The 25,618-nt window shown below is 36.5% G+C and overlaps 3 protein-coding genes across 3 annotated transcripts; 2 read left to right on the forward strand and 1 right to left on the reverse strand.

Moving 5' to 3' along the window:
- Positions 1-1,023: 1,023 nt before the first annotated feature.
- LOC128994838 (histone H2A deubiquitinase MYSM1-like) lies at positions 1,024-10,264 on the forward strand. Its single transcript, XM_054419646.1, has 4 exons — positions 1,024-1,100; positions 6,432-6,642; positions 7,422-7,593; positions 9,569-10,264. Exons 1-4 carry the CDS (start codon positions 1,043-1,045, stop codon positions 9,698-9,700), a joined length of 573 nt encoding a protein of 190 aa, XP_054275621.1. The 5' UTR covers positions 1,024-1,042; the 3' UTR covers positions 9,701-10,264.
- A 5,391-nt stretch (positions 10,265-15,655) lies between these two features.
- LOC128994818 (protein MANBAL-like) lies at positions 15,656-18,659 on the reverse strand. The gene is made up of 3 exons (XM_054419615.1): positions 18,375-18,659; positions 17,593-17,741; positions 15,656-16,788 (listed from the first exon to the last, which is right to left on the reverse strand). The coding sequence occupies exons 2-3, from the start codon at positions 17,734-17,736 to the stop codon at positions 16,678-16,680; spliced, it is 255 nt and encodes an 84-aa protein (XP_054275590.1). The 5' UTR covers positions 17,737-17,741; positions 18,375-18,659; the 3' UTR covers positions 15,656-16,677.
- Positions 18,660-21,246: 2,587 nt separating this feature from the next.
- Positions 21,247-25,564, forward strand: LOC128994777 (U3 small nucleolar ribonucleoprotein protein IMP4-like). The gene is made up of 2 exons (XM_054419542.1): positions 21,247-22,079; positions 25,282-25,564. Exons 1-2 carry the CDS (start codon positions 21,342-21,344, stop codon positions 25,480-25,482), a joined length of 939 nt encoding a protein of 312 aa, XP_054275517.1. The 5' UTR covers positions 21,247-21,341; the 3' UTR covers positions 25,483-25,564.
- The last annotated feature ends 54 nt before the right edge of the window (positions 25,565-25,618 follow it).

Here is a 25,618-nt window from a genome sequence, read left to right on the forward strand (position 1 = left end):
ACACAGGACGTCAGACAATGTCCTCACCATCACCATGGCTGTGCCTTGCAGAACTGTGCTCAGTAGCAACATCCACTGTGACATGTGTCCAGGTTAGTACTCACTAGAGATATCACCATACAGTCACTTGTCACCCAAGTGTGAGGTGATCGGACTGTTGGGAGGCTCACACAGGACATCAGACAATGTCCTCACCATCACCATGGCTGTGCCTTGCAGAACTGTGCTCAGTAGCAACATCCACTGTGACATGTGTCCAGGTTAGTAGTCACTAGAGATATCACCATACTGTATCTTGTCACCCAAGTGTGAGGTGATCGGACTGTTGGTAGGCTCACACAGGACGTCAGACAATGTCCTCACCATCACCATGGCTGTGCCTTGCAGAACTGTGCTCAGTAGCAACATCCACTGTGACATGTGTCCAGGTTAGTACTCACTAGAGATATCACCATACTGTATCTTGTCACCCAAGTGTGAGGTGATCGGACTATTGGGAGGCTCACACAGGACGTCAGACAATGTCCTCACCATCACCATGGCTGTGCCTTGCAGAACTGTGCTCAGTAGCAACATCCACTGTGACATGTGTCCAGGTTAGTAGTCACTAGAGATATCACCATACTGTATCTTGTCACCCAAGTGTGAGGTGATCGGACTGTTGGGAGGCTCACACAGGACGTCAGACAATGTCCTCACCATCACCATGGCTGTGCCTTGCAGAACTGTGCTCAGTAGCAACATCCACTGTGACATGTGTCCAGGTTAGTACTCACTAGAGATATCACCATACAGTCACTTGTCACCCAAGTGTGAGGTGATCGGACTGTTGGGAGGCTCACACAGGACATCAGACAATGTCCTCACCATCACCATGGCTGTGCCTTGCAGAACTGTGCTCAGTAGCAACATACACTGTGACATGTGTCCAGGTTAGTAGTCACTAGAGATATCACCATACAGTCACTTGTCACCCAAGTGTGAGGTGATTGGACTGTTGGGAGGCTCACACAGGACGTCAGACAATGTCCTCACCATCACCATGGCTGTGCCTTGCAGAACTGTGCTCAGTAGCAACATCCACTGTGACATGTGTCCAGGTTAGTAGTCACTAGAGATATTACCATACAGTCATTTGTCACCCAAGTGTGAGGTGATCGGACTGTTGGGAGGCTCACACAGGACGTCAGACAATGTCCTCACCATCACCATGGCTGTGCCTTGCAGAACTGTGCTCAGTAGCAACATACACTGTGACATGTGTCCAGGTTAGTAGTCACTAGAGATATCACTATACAGTTACTTGTCACCCAAGTGTGAGGTGATCGGACTGTTGGGAGGCTCACACAGGACGTCAGACAATGTCCTCACCATCACCATGGCTGTGCCTTGCAGAACTGAGCTCAGTAGCAACATACACTGTGACATGTGTCCAGGTTTGTAGTCACTAGAGATATCACCATACAGTTACTTGTCACCCAAGTGTGAGGTGATCGGACTGTTGGGAACCGAAAACAGCTTCCTTGGTTACAGCAAAATCGTTTAAGGGTGTTTGGTCAAAAATTTGATGTCTTATTTTTTGTTATTGTTTAATTGTACTAAAAATTAGAGATACAAATATATAAGAAAAAATTATTTATTTTGAATAATAAGCGAGATATGGAGCTTGAAAGTAGTAAATTTTTAATCTTTGGTACCAGTTCACAGGGAGAGTGGGTAATGCGATTCTCACCAAAATTTGCATTCAGGTGTGGAAAAATAAGATAATAATCACTAGCTATTTAAAATTAAAAAATTTAAAAAAAATTTATTTTTTATTTTTTATAAATTTTTTAAAAAATTAAAAAAAAATTTTTTAAAAATTTAAAAATAGCTCTTTGTTTTTGGGAAAAATGTATCTGTATGTTGGAATAAAAAAAAGTGATATGTTAACTCGTTTGGGCTGTGAATTCGTACCTTTGATGCCTTGTGCTGTCGGAGCACTACTCGTTGAGAGTGTGTACACTAACACCGGGGCTTTAGAATACAACGATAAACGTATTCTTTCAATGTTAAAGGATGTTAATAATTACGTGATGTTAAAGCATTCTAAAGCCCCGGTGTTAGTGTACAAACTCTCAACGAGTAGTGCTCCGACAGCGCAAGGCATCAAAGGTACTAATTCACAGCCCAAACGAGTTAACATATCACATTTTTTTTTATTCCAACATACAGATACATTTTTCCCAAAAACAAAGAGCTATTTTTAAATTTTTAAAAATTTTTTTTTAAATTTTTTAAAAAATTTATAAAAAATAAAAAATAAATTTTTTTTAAAATTTTTTAATTTTAAATAGCTAGTGATTATTATCTTATTTTTCCACACCTGAATGCAAATTTTGGTGAGAATCGCATTACCCATTCTCCCTGTGAACTGGTACCAAAGATTAAAAATTTACTACTTTCAAGCTCCATATCTCGCTTAATATTCAAAATAAAACATTTTTTCTTATATATTTGTATCTCTAATTTTTAGTACAATTAAACAATAACAAAAAATCAGACATGAAAATTTGCGACCAAACACCCTTAAATCCCCTACGATCTTGGTGTGATTGTCAGTTTTTCAATCGGCATATCTTGCGGTTGCTTTCTTGGATTGGGAAAATAAAGGCTCAACTCAAAAAATAAAGGCTCAAGGGATTGACTCAACTCTACTCAGAGCGTGGCCTGAACTGCCTCCTCAGGCTATACCTTGTTCCCCATATTATCCCTACCGTTATTAGCAGTGGCGGCTCTAGGACCTGGTCAAGGGGGGGACTCCGGGGGGTTTGGGGGGTGTGGAACACCCCCCAAGAGAAGAGGGGGGTCCGGGGGTCTTCCCCCGGAGAAAATTTGACATTTTTAAAGCCGTTTGGTGACTTTCTAAAGCAATTTTTAACGCCTAAAACTGTGTCCAATAATAGCCCAAAAACTCCCATTTTACCTGTTGTTTGTCATGCGAGCAAGTATAGCCTACATAAGTAGGCCTAGAGTAGAGTAAAGTATATTTTTTAAATAGTTTTTACCAATTTATTTAATAGATCAGATTTATTATCCTAACAGAACTAGGCCTATATTAAATATGAATAGATATTGCAAAGCATAACAATTAATCCTCTATTGTGGTTTCTATTTCATAATTTAACTTGCAATTTTTAAACCTAGTTTTAATTTTTACTGGTCAATTTCGGAATTTTGGTGGAGGATTTTGACCCTCTAAACTCTAAAATCAATTGGCATGTATAAACAAGAGAAATTGGCTCCCTCTTGTTTTGAAGGTTTTTTGCCGCTGCGCGTGCGCAAGTCTGCAGTTGCGTCATTAGTAGTGGTGTGTTTACGTTGTTCTCAGAATGGCGCGCATTTTACCCCGCACTACACGTATATCTGTAGCTCTGGCGCTACCCGCCCGTCCATACAACCTTCAACCTTCTCCCCCCATACCCTCCAAAACGTAACTACCCTGCGGGCTGTGAACAATCTTAATAATTGGTGACTCATATTATTAAAACTAAAACTAACTACTAACATTCTAAATACATAGGCCTACCTTAATTTAATTGTTTGAAACAGAAGTTCATCCGTCGGTCCTTCTGCTCCGAGAAATGTTGGATGACAAGCTCGTTGAAATTGTGTGTTTTTAAAAGTCCCTTCTCAATTGAGCACATTGCTAGTGCATTCAGCCGGTCTTCTCTCATGGTGTTTCTTGTAAATGTTTTTATGCGTTTAAGCGTTGAAAAACATCTCTCACTTTCAGCATTGGACATGGGAATTGTGCAAATAATTTTTAGAAGCTTAACAGACTCAGCAAGGACGCCAGTTAAATTATTTTCATAAATGAAGTTTAATAACATCAGCGATCCTTTGGCACTTTTAAAGTCATCCCTGCTATAAATTACAGATAGCTCTTGTCTTAGCTCCAATTTATTAAGACCAAATATATTTACAGCAGCTTCCAGCTCTTTTTCGGGAAATGTATCTTTATATTTGGAAAATAATGTAGGCTCAAAAAGCACACCGACTGACAGATGGTCTAGGAAGCTAAAACGGTCGTTAATTCCGGTAGTTATGACATCGCACACTTCCTTAGCAACAATGTCTTTTCTATCACTAAAGCGAGCGCGCTTTGTTTTGGGTTCGAGTTCGGTTTGTGATGACTCATCATGTAGTGATTCATTGTCTCGACTACATCCAGCTGCACTTGCAGTGTGTGTATCAGGATTGGGAGAATTCCTTATCTCTGAGATAGCCTTTTTAAAATCGTCTACGTATTTCCGTGCTTTTATGCAATCAATACTGCGATGCTGGATTTCATTGTAGAGAATATCTACATGAGGCATAATTTTGTTAAAAAATCTAAGCCAGTAAATAAAGTCCTCATTTTGGAGGATGTGTTGTAGGCCAATAGCTTGGTTTATGGTTTTGTAGTCATTACTGTTGTCGTCAACAATTTTCCCAAGACATTCATCAATTTCGTGGTTGTAATTTTGTATTGTAGAAACGATCCTTGATTTGTAGTTCCATCTAGTTGCTGGATTTTTCGGCATGCGTTTTTTAACGATGTCGTCAAGAACTTTGGTTCGTTTTGTTGACTGAGAAAAAAAAGCTGAAAATCCTTCAATATTGCTGAAAAATATCTTAATCTGTTTGTTTTGAGTAGAACACCTCTCTACAATTAAATTTAATTGATGTGCATAACAATGAACGTAGTGGGCGTTTTTATAAACTTTTTTCACCCTAGCCTGTACGCCAGTATGTTGCCCACTCATCGTAGCCGTGCCGTCATAGCTCTGGGCTATTACTTTGTCGGGGGTTTTATCCAGTCCTAGCTTCTGCAATTCACAAAATATAGCCTCACTAATTCCCTCAGCATTCAAACTCTTGGGGTTGACATAAGTGATAAATCTCTCTTTAATTTGACCACTCAATTCGTACCTAACAATAAAAACCAATTGAGATAGTGTAGCTACGTCTGTGGTTTCATCTGCTTGAATTGCTACATAACTGCTTTGGCGAATTTCCTCGGAAATCAGTCGATGGCAAACTGAATAAATCGAGTCAAGCAAATCGTTTTGAATTGTTTTAGAAAGGCCAACAAATACTCGATTGTTTGTCTTTTCAATGTGCTGTTTCAGTGTAACATCTATGTCAGCCATTAGATTAATCAAACCTCGAAAAATTCCAGGATTGTCTGATGAATCACGTTCATCGTGACCCCTTAGAGCTAATTCAAATATACCACAAAATTTAACTGCATCGATAAGTTTGTTTAAAATATATCTGTTATTAGCAACTTCTTCATTGTGTTTTTGAATATTTAACCTGTAGGCATTGTCCAGCTGGCTTGCTATATTAACTTTACCTAAAACTGCATATTCGATACTAGCATTTATGTGTTTCTCACTAATTTTATGTTTTTTTACTTTTTCCGCCAAGTGTTTTAAATCTGTCACACCATTAACAGTCCAAACAGAGTCACTAGCATTCATAACCAAACAGTAATAACAGAAGAAAGCATTCTTTTCGTTACAGCCACACAACCACTCAGCATTGTTGTACATAGATTTGTTAAAATTTCTAGAAAATCCTTTTCTACTCTTGCAAGATTTTTGAGATTGCGTTATAACTAAATCAGGTTTTGGCGGGCCTAGCAGCTTTAACTCAACTCTCTGTTCAAAACTTACCACCTCGCAACTGGCATACTTCGTTGAAATGTTTTTCACCGAATTCATTGTTCATTAATTCGCACTACACACTACTACACTACACTTAAAACGAAAAGAAACAGAGGTACAGGTACAACTGTATATTAATTAATTAATTAACTACTATAGTATACCGGCGGCACGGCACGATAACATAACCTCACAAAACTAAAATTTGACTGATCTCTACATAAATTGCGTTTGACAGATCGAGATCGCTCGCTGCACCCAGCGCTTGTTGTGGCAATAGTTTGAACTACTGTTTGGACGGAGTCCCAAACGCCCTATATCTGTTGCATTAGAGCCTGATGCAGCGCTGTGATTGGTCGAATATTTCCATGCAGTTTATATGGGAGTTTGGACTCATACCTACTGCGTCCCGGCGTACTACCTGTTGCAATAACATGTGGCGTCCTCTACTACCCGTCCCAAGAACATTGACCCTACTGACGTTTATGTACATTGAATGTAGGATTGTAAATTATTTTTAAGTATGTTATTATTTTTTTTTTACTATTTTGTTGAAAAAGGGAGGACTCCGTCCCAGAGTCCTTATGGACCAGCCGCCACTGGTTATTAGCTTACTAATGTTTATTTTATTCTGTTATGCCTGGTTCTAAGTTTAAATCTTACCAATATAGATTGAATTTGATTAATCAAGGTTCCTGTAGTGTGAATGTTCATTCAACTAGTCTGTTTGCGTTTCAGTGTCGCAGTGCGAAAGCAGTGAGATGATCACCAGTCAAGGCATGTCTGTGGTTGGTTGGTACCATTCTCATCCCAACTTTGACCCGTCCCCGTCCGACACCGATGTCGACACTCAGAACACGCTGCAGTCGTGGTTCAAGGACAGCGGTCAGCCCTTCGTAGGCCTCATCATCTCACCGTACTTCCCCTCCCATGATGTCTCTTTCTACAGGTTGGTGGAACGAGTAGTAGTGCAGTGAACTGGGAAATGTAGGCAGCGGTGTTGTGGGCTCGCCAGTTAAAATTTAATAGGATACAATCTTGTAGGTCTACTGTACCAGCACACCCCTTACTTTGCATAATGTGTTCACCACACTGGCCTGCCTGAGGTCCATGTGAATGAGCAAATTCTAGGTTAAAAGAGGCTGCCAAACTTTAAATGAAGAGAAAGAAGTTATGGAGGGTAGGGACGCCTATCCTGCATGTGTAAAAAATGTTTGCTCTATCTAGTTTTCTCACATATAGCTTTCTTTACTACCAAGCTACCACAATTGTTCAACCTAATCACAATCAAAGGAGTTGTAATAGGCTTAGTAGACTTCTGATTCAAATTACAAACATCACATCAGGGTATTTTAAACATGTTTATGAACAATAACGAATCTCAGAAAATCTCAATGTTGTTTCTTAGGGGAGGTTCACAAACTCCAATGGTATTAATTTAAATAAGCAGAGAGTATCACAAACTCTAAAATTCACCTGCTCCAAAGTACAGTCCGTGCCAGAAGTTGCTGCAGGGGTTGCCACAGTCAGATTGCAAGCACCGCACATTCTTGCGTTGTTAGCCACACGCCACAAAACAGCATTGTGGGCTCGAGTATTGATAACCTAGTCTAACCACGGTGGATGGTGCCTGCAATCTGACTGTGGCAACCCCTGCAGCTTCTGGCCCAGACTGTACTTTTGGAGTTGGTCAAATGCTCCCATTTCTTATTCTTAATGTATTCACAGGTGTTGCCTAGTAGAAACAGAGGGCAAGGGACCTGTGCCTTATCAGCTGGAAGTGAAGCTTATCAATTTATACAGCAACAACGGAATGCCTTTGAAACACATACAGCCTATTGAGACAGCGTTCAAGACTTTGCAGACATTCGAGCCCATCCGACAGCTCAATGTGTACAAGGTGGGTCGAATACAGACAGTCTCCTTGTTGTTCCTATTATTATTCTCACCAGCATTATCAGGTTGTTGTGTAGTCTACTTAATAGTGATTAAGCTGCGGTCACACTTTTCATATTATGCTGAATATCAACAACAATATTAACAATATCTTAGAGGTTAACTGTAAGAAAGGACCATGAGGTCCTAAGTTCGGCTCAATAAAGAAGCATTTTCATTTAATTTAAATATCCAAATAAATTTTAAGAAGCCTGTACAGCTGTATAAAAAAAAATACCCACCATTTTTTCTTGGAATTATTACTTTACTTGCTAGTAAAGTAAGAGTACCCGTCCTTCGTACTGGGTTGGGATACAAGTATAAAATGCTTATTACAGTTATACTCAAGCTTTGCGTTTGCATTGAGGAAGGACACAGTTTGATAAAATTTGCTTCTTTAAATTTACAGTATTTTATAGTATTACACATCTACAATAGCCATAATGTTCTACAACTTCACCTGAACAATAGAGAAAAATAAATTATCAAAAATCCGCACAATATCACAAATTATTCATTAAATAAAAAAAAAACATGAATATAACTGTAAACAATCCTACTTTGACAGTTAGTTCTCATTGCGTATCACAGTTTTTTGTTGCTGCCAAATTAGCTGTTTTTATTAATGCAAAAAATATAGTGCTGCACCCTGTTGGTAAATCTTATAACTTTTTTATGCTTTTTTATATCATAGAACCAACTTTTTAAGAACCAACAGCCGACTAAATTTTTTAATTCCCTTTAAATATGAATACTCATAAGGTTAACATGGGGAACTACAGAGCCACTGGGGCGGAGCCCGAATGGATTTTTGAGATAAGAATTTTACCTATATGTTTATCGGTAATGTGAGCTATCATCATGCCAAATTTCAGCCAAATCCGTCTAGTAGTTAATGCGTTATTGAACTTCAAACAAACAAACTTTCACATTTATAATATTAGTAAGAAGTAAGATTTTTACAAGTAGCCTTCCTTAGTTTTACTTTCAAAGAGAGAGGAAGTGATGGTGAGACATCCCAAGAATTTATAATGTAAATATCTGCCCAAAATTGTTAAATAATTGATACCGCATTTTTTATATTGCTACCTGTAATGAATATTTCCTAGACATTACTAGCAACAATCATACCTAATCCCAAAGATTAAAATTATTTGTTGAACCGTATTCATTTTTACTTTCTCCCTCTATACATAGGCTAGTATATAGAGTAAATATTGTTTTTGTCAAAAATTGTGAGTTTTAGTTTTGAGTGGATATATCCGTTTTGGGAACCCAAAAAAGTGGTTTTCGAAGTGATGTCTGTCCGTGTGTTTGTATGTGTGTGTCTGTCTGTATGTGTGGATGTGTAAGGGGCTACAGACCACACCTGTGGTTCGATTTTTATGAAATTTGGTATGTAGGTACTATTCCATGGTATCCCCAGGTTTTGTCCATTTTTTTGAAATTTTAATTTTTAATAGTGATTTTCCCATAAAATAACGGATAAATCGGATTTTTCTAACCAAATTGCCCAAACGATTTTGGTAAAAATTTAGTATGTTTAAATTCCTTAAATTGTCCTTTAAATTCTAAAAAAAATGGTACAACTTCCATTCCTGTAGAATTTGATGGTTCAAAAGTTATTGTAATTTATTATGTCATTTTCCTGTAAAAACCCATTAAAAAGAAAAATTGATTTTAAAAACCCGACTCTGATTAAAATTTGACTGTTATGGTCCTTTAATATCTTAACAAAATAGTGCAACCCCCATTGCTGTAAAAATTGCGGTTCAAAAGCTTTTGCAACTTTTGTAATTTGTTCTATAAAATATCTTAGTTACTCCCATCACCTCAAAGTTTGTTGTTAAACAATTGGGAGAAGTAAGTGTTAGATTGCTGACACCGTTTAATATAACAAAGAACAGTTTTTTCTAACCTCAATTTTTTTACTGTTTCAGTGCTTGGAAAGTGCAAAGCATCATCTAAGAAAAGCTGCCCCCAAAGTGGAGGAGGAAAAAGTCTCTCAGATTGTGAAAGAAATCAGAGACTGTATAAAGGAAGGATTTCTGTCATTAGTGAAGAAAAAATGACAGGGGAAAGAGAAATTGAATATCTTCCATTTGTACATTTTGTACATGACACTTACTTTTGACCCACAATGGGTTACCTGTAGTATTTGTATGATACTAATTACGACAGAGGTACAATATTTTCAGCTTTAAATGGTAGACAAAGTGAATAGTGACTATAGTCACATATACAACTCAGTGAATTTGTTATTTCATAAAGGATTACTTATTTATTTAGTTGATTTATTTGTTTAGGATACAAAGCTGATTTATTCAAGTCAAAATCAGGCTAAACATTCAGAATCTACAAGATGAGGATAATATTTATAGCTAGTCCAGCATCTAAGGGGTTATTTTGACACTAAATAAGCCTTCTGGGTACGTTCATTAGAGTTCAACAGCCAATGTTTACCTGTTTTCTAAAACAGCCCTTTGGACTCGCAATGTTTAGTAAGATATTTACTGATTGAACGGCTATTTTTCGGACGGTGTTCACTAATCAGGGCAGCTGATGTTCATAGGTTCAAATAATTAATTTGAAAAACAGCAAAGAATTTGTTTAAAAATATTTCTTTAAACACACAATGTAAAGCAGTGCCATCTAAATGTAAAGTTTTAATTTATCATGATTTATGATCTATATTAGCTTTTAACTATCAAATATGTGTATCTGAATTTATATATTTTTTATACGAGACTATTATTTGAAATTTTTACAAAAATAATGTGTTATGTAGTTTTTATTTTTGTAGGCCAAAAATTAATAGACTTAAAATATTGTTGCTAAATTTTATCTTTTGTTGATCACTAGAGCATCACAAAAACTTAAAACTATTGTTGGTTATGTATAGTTAAAATTACATGTATTTTTTGTTTTAGTATTAACCATACTTTCTACTGATATGTATATCCATACTCTTATACAATAAGGGTTTTCTCTGTTACATCCATTTTTTAATGGTCCTACTTAACCGTTCTACGATTAAGGTGTCATTTTAAAGCTTATGATCCAGTGGGCCTGCGATTAGTAACGAAAAAGGTAATTTACTTAAGGTCTTCGTCCCCTTGTGTTTAAATTATTTCTAGAGTTCAGTTTCAAAGATCTAGAGTTGCTGAATAACAAATTTACTGAAAATTAGTACTACCGTACTGTTCACTTAATAAATGGTTTAAACAAACATAATCTTGAAAAGGTAAATGGGGTTGCACTGGATTTATTTTGCCTCGGAAACAAGTTTTGAACAATATTAAACTGCACAATTCGCTGCAAATATATAAATTGAAAAGTATTTTTTTTTTAGTTTCTTGGGAAATCAAAACAAAAAAATATTTTATCTCGGTCCTCTAAATGGGAAATTTGCTGTAATAAAAAATAACCTCAAAGATAACAATCTGTGTCCTTCCATGGAGATTAGTTTTGAATATATCCAAGCCCTAAGTACAGCCTTCCCATAAAACAGTTTTAGTGCAACTATCAACCAATAGAAAGTCACGAATGTACCAATCAGATTTTTCTCTGTATTACCTGTTATAAAGTTCCTCAAGACTGTATTCTAAAATGTAAAATTAGTGTATATTCTACAGATAGTGCAATTTGTTAGTTTTTAAAGCATTATTTCAAATAATTTAGTATATGTTTTAAATATGTTATTGTAAAATGTAAATTATAACCATGGTTCATGACTATGAATTTATAAACTGCTAGAATTACACATTGGTGGGATATGTTTTATTTTCACTCTTGGTAAACATACCATGAGATGGTTTACTATACCCATCTCTTTAAACAAATCTATCGTATTAATCACCATGCCCATGAACTTTTCAGCCGCTGCTAATTGTGATGTTCTGTAATATACATTTGATTGCAAGGTTGCACACAAGCCTAGCTTCTTTGCCAAAAAGGAAGAGCAGTTTGTTAATGATTTTGAATATCACAAGTACACTACTCAAACTCTTCTATATCTAATGCGTGTGATGTTGATTGTGCCAGTGTTGACTAAACTTATATTATTTTACAGTAGATTTAATCATTTGCACTTGACTCTTTAGACTTTGGTTATAAAATAAAGGAACAAGCAATGATTCAAAAATGCATCATATGTTGGTGAAAATTCAGTTAAATAGGCCTACTTTAAAAATTGGTCAAGTAACGAGAAACAGTAAACATCACACCCTTTTGTGAACCTGACAAAACTAACATCAAAATTGTCTTTAGCTGATAAGAATGGTGAATCTACAAGTGTGTTAAGTTTATGGTTTTATCTTCATTTGGTTTTATCAATTTTTATCATTCATTCTCTTACATTAAGGAAAGAAGGAATAGATACACTACTAACCTACATTTTCTTTTTCTTTTGCTTTCTTTTTTTGTGTGTGCTTTCAACTACCTAGAACATTTTTTAGTTAAGTTAGTTGTTCATCCATCTTTCTTCCTTAACGTACTCCTCAGTCAAGCTTATTGTACTGTAAGCGTACGACTTGTTTGCAAGCCGGGTGCGCGGGGGGAGAGCGGTACCAATCTCCCACCACGCAGCCAAAGTTTCCGTAGCATTGGTTGGACTACGCTTTTTATAATTTAAATTTGAATTTAATTCAAGTGCCATACAATGTAATTGACTAAGGGTTCTATATTATTGTTTTGGTACTGTAGTAGAGTATTTTATTTTGGTGTAACTATTTTTTTTTTACTTATTTAAATGTACACCAAACGGTAAAATCATATTAGGCCTATATTCCAATTTATTTGTTAAGTTTGACTTTTTTTTTTTTAGGTGTAAATTATTAACTTTTATAGTTAGAGTTTATTGGCGATATCTTAAGATATAGTATTTTATGTAAAAACACATACAGATATACCTATAAACAGAAAACCATAAGGCTTAGTACATATCATTATGGAAACTTTTGCTTATTTTCATATTATGTACGACAAATAACACCTTAAAATATCGGACGGGTTTTCCGAACACCCTTTAAAACAGTTAATGGCTTGCAGTTATTTATTTTATATCCCTAAGTTGAAAAAACGACAGTCGGTCTCTTAATGTCGTACGTAAAGTATTTTATGACCCTATTTTATGACCGGAAGAGTATTGTATTCTAACGTGTTCTATCGACTGTCAGTTTATTGGACTGTGCTGTTTAGATGAGTAGAGCGGTTGAGTAATTAATTATTGAGTGATTGTTAAGCCGTGGGTTGAAAAAAAGTCAGGCTAGGCTAACATAGATTAATATCATGGCAACCGCCCGTAAAAAAGGGCAAACCATTCACAGAGTAGCGATGGAAATATTATAAGACCAACAGGTGCCGTGTGTTGGTGTTACGCATCCGCTGGGAGTAGAAGTACAGGGTGGGGCAGAGTGGACTCCCTAGTTTCAATCAGTCGCTGAAGAGCGTGCACGCGAGTTAGCGGAATGGGAGAGGTTTCATGTGGTGGGGGGAAACACGCCATTGTTGATTGTTGGTAGTCACCATGCGGTGGACTGGCGAGCATCGTGGTTTTGTAGTCGAAACGTTTTTTAAAAATATGGGTAGTGTTGTGGCGACCCAGCGTGCATTTCGTAGACGGTTTGGTTTGAATCGTCATGATAGTGTTCCCGATGCTAAAACCATAAGGAAATGGATTACAAGTGTATGGGCGACCGGATCTGCACTGCCTAGAAAACCAGTCGGACAACCAAAGAGTGTGAGGACACCAGAGAACATAATGGCGGTGAGAGCGTCTATTGAACAATCTCCATCGCGCTCTGCGCGGAAACATGCTGCTGCTCTTGTAATGTCGGCCAGAGCGGTGAGGCGAATTTTACACTCAGACCTTAATTTACACCCGTATAAGATGATGGATTGACGCCAGCAGATTTTGTAAAACGTACAGATGCTTGCAATGCAATACTGGCTTCTTTACAACCCGGCAGTATTCTGTGGTCTAGTGATGAGGCACATTTTCACCTCTCGGGCACAGTAAATAAACTAAATGTTTGTTACTGGGCAGCTGAAAACCCACGAACTCTTCACCAAAAACCTCTTCATTCTCCAAAAGTGACTGTGTGGTGTACTGTGTCCTCCATAGGCATAATTGGCCCCTACTTTTTTGAATCGGAAGGTGCAACCGTTACTGTGAACGCTGTGCGCTATTGTCAGATGTTGGAGAACTTTTTCATCCCCAGAATTGAAGAGTATGGTGAGGAAAATAATATGGAAGCCTTTTGGTTTCAACAGGATGGTGCCACGGCTCATACCGCCCGTCGCTCTCGCCAACTTCTGCAAGGACGGTTTCCCGACCGCTTGATCTCATTACGAAGGGATGTTTCATGGCCCGCTCGCTCCCCCGATCTAAGCCCATGCGATTATTTTCTTTGGGGTTACCTCAAATCTGAGGTTTACAAAGTTCGACCAAGGACCTTGGAAGCCCTTAAGGAAGCAATTGTTGATGTTATCACTGAAATAACGCCAGATATGCTGCGTAGAGTTTTTGAAAACTTCATTGAACGGCTGAATATGTGCATCGCTCGTCAAGGTCGTCACCTGGACGATATCATTTTTAAAACTTAATGAAAAATAAATGGCATTGTATTTAGATTTCAGAAATAAAAAGCTTTTGTAATAATCTTGTATGGTTTTTATACAGTTAACCGATCAAATCAGGGAGTCCACTCTGCCCCACCCTGTAGTATAGACAACATTTTAGGACGACTAGTAGCAGATCGCCAAGCGCCCGGCTGTGGTGGGGGCCTCTTCTGGCCGTGGAGGCGGTGGAGGGGCCACGCGCAAACAAGTCGTGCGCTTACAGTACCTGTACCTCTAGTTTTTTTTTCAGTTTCCTCCAAAAAAACTAATCTAAATACTGTAAAGTAGATGTTCCAGTACCATGTTACAAGCTGTAACCAGTTTTATATTTAAAAAACATACAATTGGTCATTGGACTACATTTGAATGTGTTTACAAGAAAAAGTTTATTCTTTTATGCAAGCTTGTAGGCACGACCCACCTGCTTCCATCTAATATCTTCTAAAATCATTGTATCATTGTATCTCCCAATAAATGTTCTTAGTTTCTACCGAAACTGTGTTGTAATCATTTTTTTTTATTGCTTATAATAATGTTGTATTAAAATGTACCATACAAATGCTTTAAAAATGTATTTTTAGTAAAGAGTATATAAGTTATTATTTAAGAAAATGGATAGATTTTATCATCATATTATTTTTTATTTGTTTGATGTTTTATTTACAACAATAGGCCTACTTTATAGATTGTAAAAATTAATGTATTTTTTTAAATAAAAATGTATACAGTTTTACCATACGTTTGTGTGTGTTTTATAGTCATATAAATACTTTTTATGAACTCGTGGTTTTAATACAAACCTTTTTTCTCCTGTATGTAATAATCTTTTAACCCCATTGGCCTATAAAAAACAAAACACTAGGAAGTATTTACCACTAATACCATTACCAAAACCCTACCCAGGCTGACGCCAACCAAAACCCCAGGTCTGTGAGACCCCATTTGAAAATAATGGACTACGTTTAGAAACACACAAACCAGAACCCTTGGCTTGTGAGACCCCGCTTTAAAAAACCACTAATGCTGGGCTTCTGAGACGGGCACGTTATGAACAGACAACCTGTCAAGATCACGGCACCCAAGCTAAATTAACAAACAATATATCAATAGGTAGGGGGAAGGTATTGAGGGAATGGAATCTCCAAAGTAAAAAGTGTTGCCAACATGCGTTTGTGAAAATTCCCGTTGGCTTGCCAGACTGGGGTTTCGGTTAAAGTGTTAAAATGGGACTTTTTCCTTATCTAAAAAAAACTCGCAATTACTGACCAACAAAATAATATAAGAATATTTTTCATTTCAAATAGGATAACAGAAAGATTAACCAAAAAAGGGGTAAACATTGGTTTAAATAAATCAGTAAAACACTATTTAATACAATTTGTTTTAAAATTGTTATTTAACTTAGGCCTAATCCAAAATATTTACAAATAGCTTACACTTTTAAATACATTTTACATACAATTAAGGAACATATAAGGTATTAAAAGACTAAAGTATAACCTAAAGTACAACCCCGCTAGTCCGACACCTACAGGACTGGAACAGTAAGCAGAGCAGTGGATACCTGAGGGGCAGCTGTTCAGGATTTTGCCACGATTGTGGAAGACGATGGTAACGTTCCTGGACTGCAAGAGACACTCAATATTTTTCTGCGGCGGAACACGATGATGATTTATCCGTTACCACAAAAGATATTAAGAAATGTTTCACAACCGTGAAAGACGATGATAATGTTCCCATGACCACAGGAGACGTTCAATATGTTACCACAACACGGTAGACGATGATGATGTTTACAAAACCACAGCGGATATTAAGGAGTTTGCTGTTATCACAGATGACAAGGATAGTTTTCAGCATGTGATAAGTTTTAATGGTGCCTGCCGAAGACGATGATTTTCTTCCATGACTGCGGGATTTGTCAAGGATTATTCTGTGATTACGGTAGACAATGATCATGTATCATCAGAAGATGTCCTAGATTTTGCCGTGATTTCCGAAGACGATTATGTTTTATATAACCACAAGATTTTTACCACATTTGTGTAAGACAATTGACGATGGTAATCTTCCTGAGACTGCGGAGGAGAAAAATATGTTGCCCGTGCGCAATATTAGCCTACTGCAATAACATTGCAACTGATAGGTCATGCGATGGTCGGATTAAGTGTGGAGTCTTACTATCTGAGGTTAGATTTGCGAGGTTATACTTTATTTTTAAATAAATCACATTTTACAAACTTACAGCCACTAAAACACACTTTTTGTACATATACATGTTAAACATGAAATCTGCTCAGACAATGTTAATCATTGTTGGACACTTGAAACGCACGTTTACAACATTTTAAACAGCGGCTACCATACCATAGGTAACATTCATTTACATAAAAGTTTCTCTGGTTAAATAACCTTACGATAGTTATCTTTATCTCCGTTTCTTCTTCTCCTGTTTCCGAGGTCTGTGGTGAGCGTGAGGTCGTCGTGGCGTAGCCTGAGGACTACCTTCGGACAAATCTTCTTCACTCATATCCCCGTCCTGCACAAAGTTAGGTTTCATAAATTACTGAATCCAGGCCAACTTTACTGAAATATGGCCAACACCACTGACACGAACACATGTTTAGCTGGGTAGAGGAGTGGATATAGTGCTTACTTAGTACTGTAATCAGAAATTTGCAGTTCCATTCTGAGAAAAATCAAAATAATTTTAATGGTTTGAAACTAGGCCCAGCTTACTTGGTCATTGGACTATTAATAAAATATCCTGGCTTAAGAACCATCGATATGTATATTTGCTTAACACCCATCGATATTATCCTCAACATTAAAATCCTCTGGTCCTTCTAACTAATTTTATTAAATTTTCTTATTCCATTCTCATATGCCAATTCTCAACTTTATATAAATTAATAACATTTTCTCCATACCAAACAGAATTAGGCCCTAACTTAAAAGTAGAAAATAACGTTCTTTTGCTCCAAATAGCCAGAAACTGTTCAAAGAATTACAGACAGGTGGTTTGACAGCTACCTGGCTACCTGACGTCAGCTAGTGAAACTGAGACACAATGTCAATGTTTCCCAAACTGCAAGGTCTGGGCTACTACCTCTAACAAGGAGTTCCCCAGGGATCAGTGCTTGGACCTGTACTTTTCATTTTGCTGACCAATGACGAGGTTTAAAATTTTTAAGCCATAAACCCCCAAAACTAAGTTTTGTCAAGATTGCATAGTAAGATAAATTCAATCAATTGGAACACAAATGATCTTGTTTTTGTAGTTAATGGTTTAATAGTTCTATAGTTTATGAACAGTAAGTGGCATATAATTGGCATTAAGTACCTTCATTGATGATGAATCATACTTTTCAGGAAGTACGATGACTGCGGCGATACACACCAGCTGAAACACGGCCCCGATGTAAAGACCGTACCTGATCACAGTGTCCATGAAATCATCCGGAACAGCTCCTGGTACCTCATACATCTTATCTACAATTAAGAGAAAACCACTTTAAATGAGAAATCTTCTTGACATTGACATTGTCGTAAAATTTACCCTTCCAATACTAGAAGGATGAAGGATATCACCTTTACCTTTTTACCTCCTCTTCGTATCAATGTAATTTTTTGGTGTTGGAAAATTGGTGATGGATATTTCCGCCCATTCTGTTAAGAGTAAAACGATGTGAGATAGAGATCACAAGAAGTTAAAGAAAGTAAAAGTAGAGAAGTAGGCTACTTATGTCTGTAGTTGAGTGGCTAGGCTGTAGGCTTGAGTTGAAATCTGAAGGTTGCTGAGCGCTATGATCCCAAGTGGCATTGACATTGTGCTATTGGTTAATTACGCTTACTAACAAGACCGGGATACGTTTACAATAAATGTAAAAAAGGCCAATGGCGCTCAAACACATAAAATAACAAAGATGGCTAAGACACATAATGTGATGTAAATAGAAAGCATTTGGAGGAGATAAAGATATTTCTCTGTGGCAACATAAACTGAAAGGCAGTAATAGGCCTTTCCTTACAGTACTAGTGTGTTTATGCAAACATAATTGAATCTAAGACATAACTTAGGCCTACTACTTAGGTCCTTTACCAAAAAATAAGAATAAACATTACCTCTTAAGTCTATGAAAACTTTTGACAACGATGTAGAGGTGCAAAGCCTATATTTTGTTGAAGAATAAAATCTTGCCTAAACACTGAGAGGAAATCTCTGATTTTCGACTTGGTAAAAGTGCGTAACTTATACTTAAAACAACAATCGGAACTGTCTCAGCAACATTACATTTGCAAATTAAATTGAAACCTATTTTGTATAAAGCATTTTAATTTAAAATTCACGAATAGGTTTATTTATGAGCAAATTGACTAAAAGAGAAAGACTCAGACTCTCGACTCTTGACTGACAGGAGGACAGGACAGGACAGCTAAACAAACAGCAGAAAGCGAGAGCAGACGGCAGTGATTATGGATTAGATTATGGATTAGATTAGGTCTAGTGCCAGGCCAGCCAACCCGAATCGACCGAATCCAGTCCGACTCCCGAGTTGGAGATTGAAAAATCTATCTGAAGATCAGTTTAGTAGTAGGTAGTAGCAGTAGTATGTTTATGGTAGTACTGTAGCAGTAGCATTAGATAAAACATACTCCCTTCAAAACATAGTCCCTTCCCTTGGTAAATTCCCCATCCTTATGGAACAGCTGAAGTCAATTTCATTGTTAGTTCCATCCGGTTTGCACAATTTTTATTTCAGCTGCAGTTTTTTAATACGGACAAAATGAGAGTTTAAAAATTATAAATAAAAAATATTATAAAACTAAAAAAATTTTAAATTAATTTTTTAATTATAAAATTAAAATGTTATAACCTAACCTAACTAACCTAACTTGCTGATAATGAAAACATTGAATGAAGGTTTACTTATCAAAAAAATAGTTCTGTTCATAAAATAAAACTATAAATGCCTCAAATTCAATTTAAATTGTTTTTAATTATAAAATTAAACGGTCATAACAGTATCCCCTCACACATGAAGTCTTTCAGGTCATATGTCAAATGCCAAAAAGCTCGAAGGCAAATGCAACCTTTTCGCTGAATATTTTTCTTCAGTCTTCAGAGTGACTGACGTTCCACTGCCTACTTTTGACTTTGGTCTGAATCTATCAATAAGCAACTGTAAATTTCAAGCTTTGGATGTGCAGAGAAAGTTGGAAGCATTGATTGGACCCGAACAAAGGAGCCGGCCCAGACGACATCCCACCACCTGCTGTACTGAAGTACTGTGCCCCTGTCCTCCATTGTTATTGATGTTAATTATTTACACTGTTTCTTGTTATTGTTACTTTTTTTCACAATGTTGTAACTGTTGAAATTTTACTCAAACTGTCCACCACCACCACCAAACTTCTTACTCATTTATTGATGTTTTCTATTGTATCATCTTGTTGCATGTAAATCTTGTCTAATGTATTATTTTGTAAAATGGCGATTGCCGTCGGAATGAATAAATGGATACAATTAAGGGTATAATGATAAAAAAAAATAATAATAATAACCTAACCAAATTAACCAAACTTGCTGATAATGCAAAAATCTTAGATAAAAAGTTAGTGCCACCGATAGGTTTCGGACTTGGGACCTTTAGCTTCTCAGCCCAGCACTTTATCCATTAGACCAACGAGGCCGATGGCTTCAAGCCGTATCGTTGCGGTAATGGTGTTCCCTCAGCCAATAGAATGCTCTCATTTTGCCGTACTGTATTAAAAATACTGCAGCTGAAATAAAAATTCAGCATCCATTATTTTAGGGTTAGTTTCTTATTATTTGCGTCTCACTGTTTGGTTTTATAGCTAGTGGACGAGTTATTGTTTATGATTAGGTAGTTTTATTTGGTTAAACGAGGTTTTAAATTACGGAAATAACAAGAAACAAATTGTAAACAAAACACGACATCTACAGAAAACCGGACCGGACAGAACTAACAATAAAATTGGCTTCAGCTGTTACATAAGGATGGGAAATCTAGGACTATGTTTTATGGTAGTACAGTAGCATAGATTAAATAATATTCCCTACCCTAAGGGAATATATTTAATCTATGGTAGTAGGCAGGCAAAAGAGAATTTTTTATCGCAGAAAACACCGTTACAATACACTCGATTGATATGAGTACCTATAATGGTTGATTATGTATTGTTGAAAGAGTTTAATTGAAACTATAAGCTTAGATTAAAGATGTACCTATGTTACTAATCATACTCAGGTTTAACTGCTACTTTTGTCCTTGTTTGTGAATTAAAAGAGTAAAGCAAAAGAAAACCAAAAATAATACCTAAAATTAATTATTTCATAATAAAAAGTAGAGATTTGGTGACATGAAAAACTGCAAGTATTATCGTACATCCATTCATTGATTATATGCTACATATTTAACACGCATTAAAGAGGGCTCGGATTAAATCACAGTATGTGAAGTCCTTCAGTATCAAAACTCAATTGATTATCATCAATACCTTATGAATAGTATTTTATAATATTTCATAAGTATTAAATTAATATAAGTATTATATTAAAAGTATTAAAGTATAGCCGAGATACAAACACCCATGTTCAGTTGGTAAAGAACGATTCCACTGGAGAGTAGCTCTGCTCTGAACCCGAGATCTTGATAACGGGAGTATAGGGAGACTTATTCCTTCTTTTGCCATAGTGTGTACAACTTGTCAGATCAAATGCTACTATTTTAGTGCCGACAATTTTCGACGTCAGTTACTTGGGATGTCGGTCAAAAGGGAATTATTTCAGTGTCGTTCAGATGAGAATAATTCAGTTTCGATAAAAATTCAAAGGTTATTAAACACATGGCACCAACCCCAATCTACCTGCCTGACATGTCGTGTATTGTTTTTTTTAAATGCCTACCTTTCTTTAAACGAAACCATGAACCATGCTTGCCGTCTCGTCTGTCAGTCAAAACAAAATAGTAGTTTGAGGTTAGGAAGTTCAGAGTACTCAGCATTTTCTCTTATGTTGTTCTTCATTTAATATTTTGTTTTTAGTTCTTGTTTGTTACGTTCTTAACCATGCTAAGGAGACAAGCTAGATTGCGTAGAGAGTACTTGTACCGCAAGTCTGTTGAGGAGCAACACAGAAAAATACAAGAGAAAAAGGAACGGATCAAAAGAAGTTTGGAAACTGGCACCCCAATAGAAACCACTTTGAAGAAAGATGCTGTAGATTTAGTACATAAACTTGACTGGGAGGATAAAGGCCCTTCTTTGGCAGTAGCCCTTGGAACTGAAGAAGGTGGCGGTGGATCACAAGAAGATGATGAATATAGATGGGCTGGAGTGGAGGATCCAAAAATTATGATAACAACATCCAGGGACCCTTCCTCTAGGTTAAAAATGTTTGTGAAAGAATTGCGTTTAATATTTCCCAATTCACAGAGAATGAACCGAGGTAATTACGAAATGAAGCAACTTATCAATGCTTGCAGGGCAAATGATGTGACTGATTTCATAGTCGTCCATGAGCACAGAGGCGTACCTAACTCATTGGTTGTATGTCACCTACCATATGGGCCAACCGCATACTTCACAATTGCAGATGTAACTATGCGTCACGACATCCCTGACATTGGAACTATGTCTGAACAGTATCCACATCTTATATTTCACAATTTTACAACAAAACTTGGAGTGAGAGTAGCCAAAGTTTTAAAGCATTTATTTCCAGTCCCCAAAGAAGATAGCAAAAGAGTTATTACGTTTGCCAATCATGATGATTACATTTCCTTCAGGCACCACAACTACAAAAAGGTTAGTGAAAGCATAGCTTGTACAGTAGGACCTCTTTAATCCGAACTAATTGGGACCAGGGGAAGTTCGGACTAGGCTATTGAATAATTTGTATTAAGTTAAAGAACATAGGCTATTTGTTAATTTTGCATAACAATAGCTAAAACATGGCTAAGTTTATAGTGAATCGTATTTTTTACAGGAAAAGTGAAAAATGCTTGATAAAATGAAGTAAAATACAGTGTTCTTTTAATACAGCACATAGTAAACTCAGTGAATAGACAGTACAGTACAGCAGACTCCCTCTCATCCGTACACCTTTTAACCGGACATCAGTTTAACCGGACTACAGTCGACGGAAATGACATCTCTTTAACCAGATATAATTATTATCGGCACATTGGTTTAACCGGACTAGATCGGCAGGAAGTGGGCGGTACTGTAACGACTGTTCTTGTGGGAAAAATTTGAGACCAGTGATCACATGTCTAAATACAATGTTCTCTTAAATTTAAGTCGAATATCACCATAAACGGTCCATTTTAATGAGTTTTTGGGGACGTCGGCTTAACCGGAAAAACCGTTATCCAGACTGGCCTCGGTCCCGAGGAGTCCGGATAAGAGGGAGTCTACTGTACTGTACATTAAATACAGTAAACAATTACGGTGCGTTAAAAAAAAAATACGGTTAAACAGCTCCCGAGGCGGTGTTCGGATTAAGTTAGTGGACGTCTTAATTAGGCCTACAGGGGTTCGGATTAAAGAGGTACTCCTGTATACATTAAAAATCCAATCATCTAAAGAAATCTGAGTAGGCCTAGGCCTAATGCAATAAAATTAATATAAAACAAATATTCCCAAAAAATGTTGCTTGGAGGAAAATAACTAAAGGGCCAAAGAATTTTGATCTTTTTGTTTTATCCCCAGAATTTATTGTAGTAATAATGTCTAAATAATTCAGCAATTAAAAGTTGATGTAAGTTAATTAAGCTTAATTAGGCTATGTAATTAATTTTCTTAGTATTCCCGCAGATTTTATTTAAAATTAAGTCCAGCAGAGAACCTGTGATATAATATCGGATGAGTAATGATAAATATAGATTTAAATATCTCGATATTTATTCGGTTCAACATTAATATCGCTGTTCAGTATTCATTAGCAGGCCAGCTGATCATTGTGTGTGAGAGAGAGCATATAGCGAAATCCCCACATGGCCACAACAATACATTATAATCTTAACTGATTGCATTATTGTAAATGGCATTGCTGTGAAAAAAAAAATAAATAAATAATAATAAAATACAGTAATACAAATAAATAAGTAAACAAAAGTTTCCCCTTCCTTAAAAGCTGTACTTTTACCTTCTTCATATCGTTTTGTATACCTAACAATATCGGGGAAGCCTACACTTCCGTATCTGTTGTCAAAAACAACCGAAAGAGAAATTATTCGATATATTGATTGATATTTTCATTCGGTTGTTTTTGACAACAGATTTTTCATTCTTTTCTCCTCTTATTTTGTTTCATTCAATTAGGCCTAACTCTTTCTTTTGCTTGTCTAACCTATTAAACCCTTTAATTTGAATTTAAATTGTGTATGTGTGGGACTCTGAACTCTAAAAACTGTTGATTGAAGAAGCTATCTTTTCATCAGAAGAAACGTATACTTACATATGGTAAGATCTAACAGACCTTCCAGAACTTCATGTGTCGTAGGCCTAACAAAAACTATATCTAAATTAATCATCCCTTCATACAGTCCACTTTATTTTTTTAAAGTCTTCTTAGGAATACGCAAAAATTGCATTCAATTGTAATTTAACAATTGATATAAATAAAAACAATTACATAACAGCTTTTCCTTTATTTAATCCTAGTGTTTTTATTGGATTCCATTAAGAAGAAAACCATTGATTTACCATTTCTATGTGATTACCTTTTTTTAGTTTGCATTTCTTTATCATTTGTTATTGTATTCGTGATTACTTTTTTTGTTAGGCTACTTTTCATAAAATTTATTTTGTTTTTGTTAAATAGGCTACCCTATTGATAGTTTTACTTCTATCAATGAAAACTAGTAATCACTCAATTTGATGTTTTCATTGGGAAAAAATATTTTAATTGATGTATCACATTGGATAAATATTGATATTTATCGTTATTCACCCGATAATATATCACAGGTTCTTTTCAGAACTGTACCCAAATATCAACCCAATGGCAAATTGTTGATAGGTATCCGACTTCATCTTATTGAGAAATAATGGCCAAACGTACCTTAAATCTTGTGTAGTGTCGTTTGAAACTTTACGTTTTGACGGTTTTTCTATAGCTCTGCCATCAGTAGGCTAACAAAAGGATCCACTTCTGGAGGTGTCGTGAGAATAGTTAACTTAAGTTATAAACAGTTTACACGTAGGTAACACAAAACCGATCAAGATATAGTATCCTTTTGTGAGCCTGACGATGACAGAGTTATAAATACCCCTGCTGCAGCAAACCCGTAGACTACACGAATTTCCATTTGCTGTATTTGATTATCATTTAAATAGAATTAGGTTTAGCGAGTACCAGGGTTTGCTGTTACAGGGAGGGTAGTAACTAAAAGTAGGCCTAATTTGCCAAGTTAGATCAAAATATATTTATTTTTATTTTTAAAAAAGAGGTTGGCGGCCTCTTTTAACCTTGCATTTGCCCGTCCACATGGGCTAGGCGCCTGTGCGTGGATCGTTTACAGCAAAGCAAGGAGTGAGCCGGTACAGTACAAAGGTGAACTGTACTGATAAAATGTGATCGGCAGTGACCAGGATCCGAACCCACGATCCGAACGACATCGCTGCCTTGGGCCCGAAGTCCACGACGCTACCGACTGAGCCACCGACTCACTAGATCCATAAACAAGCAAACTAAAACCGTCGACTATTCTTCATAAGAATAACATGGGAATTTTAAATTTACAAAAAAATTAATATTGTGTCCATTTATACTGATTTAAAAATGTACCTATCTCATGATTCAAATAATGCTTACTAAACAAACAAATTAGGCCTAATAGTCTAGAACTAGACTAGGGTATGTTGCTAGCCTAGTGGTTATGATGGACAGTACGAGAAGGACCGGTTTGATCCCTAACAATCCAAAATAATTTGAGAAGCAATCCCTTGAAAGTGTTTGTGATTCTAAAATAAAATGCCACTTCCTCAATAAAAAAACTTTCAGGTACAGGGGAACGTTGAGATGTCAGAAGTGGGTCCGAGGTTCCAGCTGAAGTTGTACGACCTCAAGTTGGGAACGCTTGACACTGCTGACACAGCCGAGTCTGAATGGACGTTGCGGCCGTACATGAACACATCCTACAAGCGGAGGTTCTTGTCACCAGACGACGGATGGAAACAGGACGACCTTTCTGTTACTGCCTAAGCTGTATTTTTGTAATAAATTTTTATAAACAAATTCAAGTCATTATTTATCCTATTTTTCTATTAGATGACAATTTGTATATTAGGCCTGTTCAAAAAATATATATAAGGAAAGGTAAAAGTGGCTTTAATTCAAT

The sequence above is a fragment of the Macrosteles quadrilineatus genome, unplaced genomic scaffold, assembly GCF_028750875.1.
Source record: "Macrosteles quadrilineatus isolate MER2022 unplaced genomic scaffold, UCM_ALF_1.0 Scaffold_5__1_contigs__length_97177068, whole genome shotgun sequence".
NCBI classification, from domain to species: Eukaryota; Metazoa; Arthropoda; class Insecta; order Hemiptera; family Cicadellidae; genus Macrosteles; species Macrosteles quadrilineatus.

What these genes read in the sequence shown, in the direction of transcription:
- LOC128994838 (XM_054419646.1), top strand. Translation starts at nt 1,043, where the DNA reads ATGGCTGTGCCTTGCAGAACTGTGCTCAGTAGCAACATCCACTGTGAC. An exon ending in CATGATGTCTCTTTCTACAG is followed by an intron (nt 6,643 to 7,421) that starts GTTGGTGGAACG and finishes ATGTATTCACAG; the next exon opens with GTGTTGCCTAGTAGAAACAG. An exon ending in GACAGCTCAATGTGTACAAG is followed by an intron (nt 7,594 to 9,568) that starts GTGGGTCGAATA and finishes TTACTGTTTCAG; the next exon opens with TGCTTGGAAAGTGCAAAGCA.
- LOC128994818 (XM_054419615.1), bottom strand. Translation starts at nt 17,736, where the DNA reads ATGTATGAGGTACCAGGAGCTGTTCCGGATGATTTCATGGACACTGTG. An exon ending in ATGATTCATCATCAATGAAG is followed by an intron (nt 16,789 to 17,592) that starts GTACTTAATGCC and finishes AACTTTGTGCAG; the next exon opens with GACGGGGATATGAGTGAAGA.
- LOC128994777 (XM_054419542.1), top strand. Translation starts at nt 21,342, where the DNA reads ATGCTAAGGAGACAAGCTAGATTGCGTAGAGAGTACTTGTACCGCAAG. An exon ending in GGCACCACAACTACAAAAAG is followed by an intron (nt 22,080 to 25,281) that starts GTTAGTGAAAGC and finishes AAAAACTTTCAG; the next exon opens with GTACAGGGGAACGTTGAGAT.